Raw genomic sequence first — 6,070 nt, forward strand, 5'->3', positions numbered from 1 at the left:
TTGATAAAGGGCTGCTACTGAGGTCCCGAAAGGGAAAATGCCCCACCAATCTGACTTAAGGTTATTTTGCTTTCAGCTAAAGATTGTGGCACCCTGGAAGCAGTTTATGCTAAAGTGGTTAAGGTGCTTGAAAACAATCAATTGTTTATAGCACCAGAAAAGGTTCAAATAGGCAAAAAGGGAGAGTATTTAGGAACAAAGATTACTCCTCTTAGTATTTCCCCTCAGAAAATTGAATTACGAAAAGATCATTTAAAAACATTAAATGACTTTCAAAAGTTACTAGGAAGCACAAATTGGATTCGACCCTATAAAAATGCCTAATGTAGATTTACAGCCACTCTATGAGATCCTGAAATGGGATTCCCAGCTTACTTCACCCCTGCTTTAACCAAGGAAGCACGATTATTCTTGAGAAAAGTAGAAGAAAGACTGGAAAAGGCAATGCTAAGAAGGTACAAGGAAAAGGAGGATCTCTTTTTGTGTATACTGAGAACCTTTAGTTAGCCTACAGGAGTGCTATGGCAACAAGGACCACTTCTGTGGATTTATCCCCATATTTCACCTAATAAGACCCTTGAATATTACCCTTCTGCTGTTGCACAGCTTGCTGTGTTAGGTGTTAAATCTTGTATTCAGCATTTTGGTATTTTACCCAAGAAAATTATTATACCATATACTGCTGAAAAGCTCTCAGGGAGAACTTTCCCTCAGGATGGAGACCCTCCAACTCCAAAGACCAGACCGAGACACCACAGGATGCAATCAGCAAGAGGATTTGGTTTATTGTCGGGATACACAGGCACAGGCACCTGCGGGTGCTTCAGTCACTCGGGGGACTGGCGCGCCCCACGGAACCAAGGATGGGCTTTTTATAGGATTCTGGGGAGCAGAAGCAAGCATACAGAAGCAGATGTATGGTTACAGGGATATAATTGGTGGATTCTAATGTGGCAAGGGTTCAGCCCGGGGGGCAAGTTTCCTAGCTACCTTCCTGAAACATAACGGCTGACTCGGTCCCCCAAGGGTTCAGCCCGGGGGCAAGTTTCCTAGCTACCTTCCTGGAACATAACGACTGACTCGGCCCCCCACCAGGGTGTGGGACCTCTCCCGGGGCTTTTCTCATTGTCAGGTGCTCAACCGCAGTCGTCCTGTTGCCAGGCCTTCAACCAAACATATCTTGCTTGGCAGCCGCTGTGTACTCAGTGTTCTAACCTTTCCCTGAACCAGTCATCTTAAGTACAGCCTTGCAAAATGGCGTTACTGCTGCTAAGCTGGGGTCTTTCATTCCCCCATTTTTTTTGCTAACTTTGAGTGAAATCTTTCACTCGACTTGGTCAAGAAATTTCTGTCTGGTGGGGGCTTATTTCCCCACTGACTCTAGGCCACAAAAGGGCTAGGAGGAGCCACGTAGGAGTTTTAACTTTAAGGGGTTTGGAGTGCGCTGAACTCTCCATGTCTGGGGTGTAGTGTTGTGATTAGTCAATTCCTCAGACCGGACTGCCTTGACGTGTGGTGCGTGGATCTAAGCCGAGACTCCGTCTACCTTTAGGGCGGTCGGGGTAGTCAGGAGGACGGTGTAGGGTCCTTTCCACCGTGGCTCGAGATTCTTGGTCTGGTGTCTGCGCACCCACACGGTGTCTCCAATCTGGAACGGGTGTGGCACCACCGGATGCTCAAGCTTGTCCTGGTAAGCAGCGGCCAAAGGTCTCCAGACGTCTCTCTGTACAATCTGTAGGGCCTGTAAGTGGGCCCTCAGAGAAGGGCTGTCAGCAAAATCAGCAATGTTTGAATCAAAGAAATGGACAAATGGGGGTGGTGCTCCATACATTATTTCAAAAGGAGTTAGACCATGGGGGCCCGGGGTATTCCGGGCCTGATATAGAACTAGGGGAAGGAGGGCCACCCAATCCTTTGAGCCAGTTGCAAGCGTAAGTTTGGATAAAGTCTCCTTAATTGTTCTATTTATGTGTTCTACCTGGCCTGAACTCTGGGGTCTATAGGCACAATGTAATTTCCAATCAATCCCCAGCAATTTGGCCACCAACTGACTTACTTGGGAGACGAAAGCGGGCCCGTTGTCCGACCCCAACGCTTGAGGCATGCCATACCTGGGAAAGATTTCCTCGAGGAGCTTCTTGGTGACCATTTTTGTAGTCTCGTGTTTTGTGGGGAAGGCTTCGACCCATCCTGAGAAGGTGTCTACAAAAACTAGGAGATACTTGTATCCATATATACCTGGTTTAATTTCAGTAAAATCAATTTCCCAATGGATGTCGGGACGGTGTCCCCTAGGACGAACACCTTGTCCAATCATGGTCCTTCCCGGGTTAACCTGAGTGCACGCTTTGCAACTCTCAGTCACCTTTTGTATCGCTTTGTCCCGATTCAAAAAAACACAGATTTATCTCTTCCCGATCTAGTAAGGTTTTTATCTTCATAAACCCCAAATGGGTTAATTTATGTAAAAAGGAGATCAATTCAAAAGTCCTTTGTAGACCCACTGTTTTAGTTGAGGGTGGTAGATGGCCCCCATTTTTTTTAGGAGCTCTATGTCCTCATGGGCATAAACCCAACTGGTTTGTCCCACTGGTGGGGGCGTGGGTTGGTCTGGGCTATTTAAGGGCAAGATTTGTTTGCTCATGGCCCCTTCTCCCGCCGTGGCATCGGCCAGCCGGTTTCTTCGTGCCTCTGGGTTGTGCCCTTTCTGGTGTCCTGGACAATGTATAATACTCAGTCTTTTGGGCAAGAATAGGGCTTCTAAGAGGGCCAGAATTTTAGCCTTATTTTTAATATCTTTACCCTCAGATGTGAGCAGCCCCCGCCTCTGCTAGATCTCCCCGTGGATGTGTGTTGTGGCAAAGGCATAACGGCTGTCTGTATATATATTTAGCCTCTTACCTTTTGTCATCTTGAGCGCCTGAGTCAAGGCGATGAGTTCAGCCCATTGTGCGGAGGTACCAGCAGGCAGGGCTTTCGCCCAAATCACTTTGTCCTCCGTAGTGACCGCAGCTCTAGCCTTTCGCTCTCCCTCTGCCAAGAAGCTGTTGTCATCCGTGTACCATGTGTGGTCAGTATTCTGAAGAGGCTGGTCCGATAGGTCCGGCCTGGTTCCATGTACTTCTGCAAGGATTTGTAGGCAGTCATGCTGTTCTGCCTCCTCTGGTAGAGGAAGCAAGGTGGCAGGATTGAGGGCGACTACGGGCCCAAACTGAACCCGTTCTGCATCCAGTAACAAGGCTTGGTAGTGGGTCATGCCAGAATTAGAGAGCCAGCGGTCTGGGGGCTGCTTTACCAAGGCCTCCACTGCGTGGGGTGCTAGGATGGTGAGTGGCTGTCCCAGGGTCAATTTTCCAGCGTCCTTGATCAGGACAGCAATAGCAGCCACCATCCTTAGGCACGGTGGCCAGCCGGAGGCCACAGGGTCCAATTTCTTAGACAGGTAGGCCACAGGGCGTTTCTAGGGTCCCAACCTTTGTGTTAGGACCCCTTTAGCATACCCCTGTTTCTCATTGATGAACAGTTACTGAGCAAATTGTAAGGGTTTGGAACAGTCGGATGAATATCTTCTATCCTCTTGTTGACCTTTCTCAAGTCTTGTACTGGCCTATAATCTCCAGTGCCGGGTTTCTTAATAGGCAGAAGAGGCGTATTCCAAGGCGACCGGCAGGGGATTAGGATGCCTTGATCTAGAAGCCTCGTAATGTGAGGCCTTATACCTTGATAAGCTTCATGTGACAGGGGGTATTGTTTTATGGAGACTGGAGTTGTAGTGGCCTTTAACTGTATAATTAAGGGGGGCTGTTGGAGCGCCAACCCCATCCCACCAGTCTCTGCCCAAGCCAGTGGAAAATTCGTGACCCAAGTGTCTATTTCTAGGGATTGTGGCTTGTCCTGTCCCGGTTCATATAGTCTATATTTATCCTCTAATTGTAGGGTTAGAACTTGAAGGGGAGTTCCATGGGGGCCAGTTATTCGGGCCCCTCCTTCCTCAAAATGAATTTGTGCTTTTAGTTTGGTGAGCAGGTCACGGCCCAGCAGAGGGTACGGGCAGTCCGGAACATGTAAGAAGGAATGGGTCACCTTACCGGTAGCCAGCTGAACCCGGCGGTCCGTAGTCCATCGGTATTGTTTCTCACCAGTAGCTCTTTGTAACCAGGCCGTCCGGTCGCTGAGTTGTCCTGAAGCTTGGGTGAGGACTGAATGCTGGGCTCCTGTGTCTATCAGGAAAGTAACCGGCTGCCCCCCAACTTTAAGCGTTACCCTGGGCTCAGGGGGGGGGCTCCTGGCCCTGACCTCCCTAATCTTTATCTAGAGCCAAGAGGGAGGTTCGTGGTCGAGGCTTTCGGGGTCCGCCAGGCTTCTTGGGGCACTCTCTGGCCCAGTGCCCTTTCTCTTTGTAATAGGCACATTGATCTTTATCCAGCTTCAGCCCCTTTCGAGCTCCCCCCCTATCTCCCTTCCTTTCTTGGCCCTGAACTACGGCGGCCAAGATTCGACTCAATTCTTTGTTTCTTTTTTATCTCTCTCTTATTAAAAATCTTTTTAGCTTCTTTAAGTAAATCCTGTAATGTATAGCCCTGCAAATTTTCTAACCTCTGTAACTTAGTCCTGATATCTGGAGCAGCCTGCCAGATGAAGGACATAGAGACACTCGTCATTTGTCCTGGGTCATCTGGGTCATAGGGAGTGTACATACGGTAGGCCTCCTTAAGTCTCTCTAGAAAGGCGGAGGGAGTTTCCCCTGCTTCCTGTAATACCTGTTTTACCTGAGCCAAATTAGTAGGGCGTCGTATAGCCCCTCGGAGACCCGCTAGAAGCAACTGGCGATAAAGGCGTAGGTGTCCCTTACCTTCAGCTGTATTAAAATCCCAGTTTGGTCTCTTAAGTGGGAATGCAGCATCAATTTCCTCAGGCAGCTGGGTGGGACGCCCATCATCTCCCAGAACATGTTTTCTGGCCTCTAGGAACACTCTTTGTTTTTCTTCTGAGGTTAAGAGGGCCTGTAAGAGCTGTTGGCAGTCATCCCAAGTAGGCTGGTGGGTAAGTAAAACAGATTCTATTAGGTCGGTGAGTGCCACCAGATCTTTGGAGAAAGAAGGGTTGTGTTGTTTCCAATTGTAAATGTCAGCTGCTGAAAACGGCCAGTATTGGGTCTGGCCACCGGTTCCCTGTCTAAGTGGGAAAGCCTGGGAGGTTGAATCTGGCATCACCTCGCGCTTATTGCGCAATCTCCCTGCGACAGGGGAGAAACCCTTATCAGACTGTGGCCTGGCAACTGATCTGGCCGGCGGCTCTGCCTCCTCCGTTTTAGCCGGGCCTGTCAGAGAGAAGATCTATGAGAGGGGAGTTTAGGTCTGCCGGGAGGACAGGTTTCTTAGAAGGCTCTGATTTCACAAAGGTAGAGACTGTCCCATGTTAGTTTTAAGGAAGATTAGGACACAGAGAAAACAAACAACACCAACAGTCAAACAAACAACAGACAGGCGTGCTGCACGGCTTTGGTACCAAACTGAAAGCAAAAAGTCAGATGGAGGTGGCAAAAGTCCGGGGCCCTCTGAAAGCCAAAAATACAGACAGAGGTGCCGTAAGTCCGGATCCTCCTCCTCTAACCAGAGTCCCAGATTGGGCCCCGAAAAGTCGGGCCCCTAACACCCTTGGAACGTCTTCCAGGGCTGCGGGGCGAGAAGTCCGAGCTCGTCAGCTCCTTCTTCGTCCCGCCCAAATTCCAAACAACCTGGCTGAGCGCTCACAGAACAGACCTGGCTGAGTGCTCACAGAACCTGGCTGAGCGCTCACAGAACAGACCTGGCTGAGCTCCCACAGAACAGACCTGGCTGAGCGCTCACAGAACAGACCTGATTGAGCGCTCACAGAACAGACCTGGCTGAGCGCTCACAGAACAGACCTGGCCGAGCGCTCACAGAACAGACCTGGCTGAGCGCTCACAGAACAGACAGAATAAGGCAGAACGAGACAGAATCAGACAGACGTCGGCCGGCTTACCTCCCAGTGGGTGGTCGGTGGTCCCTGGGTGGAGGATCTCCTTTCCCGGCCAACGCACCAAATG

The 6,070-nt window shown here is 49.8% G+C and overlaps 1 protein-coding gene across 4 annotated transcripts; it reads right to left on the reverse strand.

Moving 5' to 3' along the window:
- Positions 1-760: 760 nt before the first annotated feature.
- On the reverse strand, positions 761-5,810 carry LOC134485105 (protein NYNRIN-like). 4 transcript variants are annotated; one of them, XM_087606869.1, is made up of 6 exons: positions 5,763-5,810; positions 4,853-5,036; positions 4,089-4,239; positions 2,902-3,123; positions 2,112-2,211; positions 761-1,766 (listed from the first exon to the last, which is right to left on the reverse strand). In XM_087606869.1, the coding sequence occupies exons 2-6, from the start codon at positions 4,949-4,951 to the stop codon at positions 1,526-1,528; spliced, it is 813 nt and encodes a 270-aa protein (XP_087462995.1). In that variant the 5' UTR covers positions 4,952-5,036; positions 5,763-5,810; the 3' UTR covers positions 761-1,525. The 4 variants fall into 4 exon arrangements, with proteins under 4 accessions (XP_087462995.1, XP_087462994.1, XP_087462992.1 ...); XM_087606868.1 differs by lacking the exon at positions 5,763-5,810 and having other exon boundaries at positions 4,853-5,285; XM_087606866.1 differs by lacking the exon at positions 5,763-5,810 and having other exon boundaries at positions 2,112-2,202; positions 4,089-4,220; positions 4,853-5,228.
- Between the last annotated feature and the right edge of the window lie 260 nt (positions 5,811-6,070).

The sequence above is a fragment of the Rattus norvegicus genome, chromosome 1, assembly GCF_021556685.1.
Source record: "Rattus norvegicus strain SHRSP/BbbUtx chromosome 1, alternate assembly SHRSP_T2T, whole genome shotgun sequence".
NCBI lineage: Eukaryota > Metazoa > Chordata > Mammalia > Rodentia > Muridae > Rattus > Rattus norvegicus.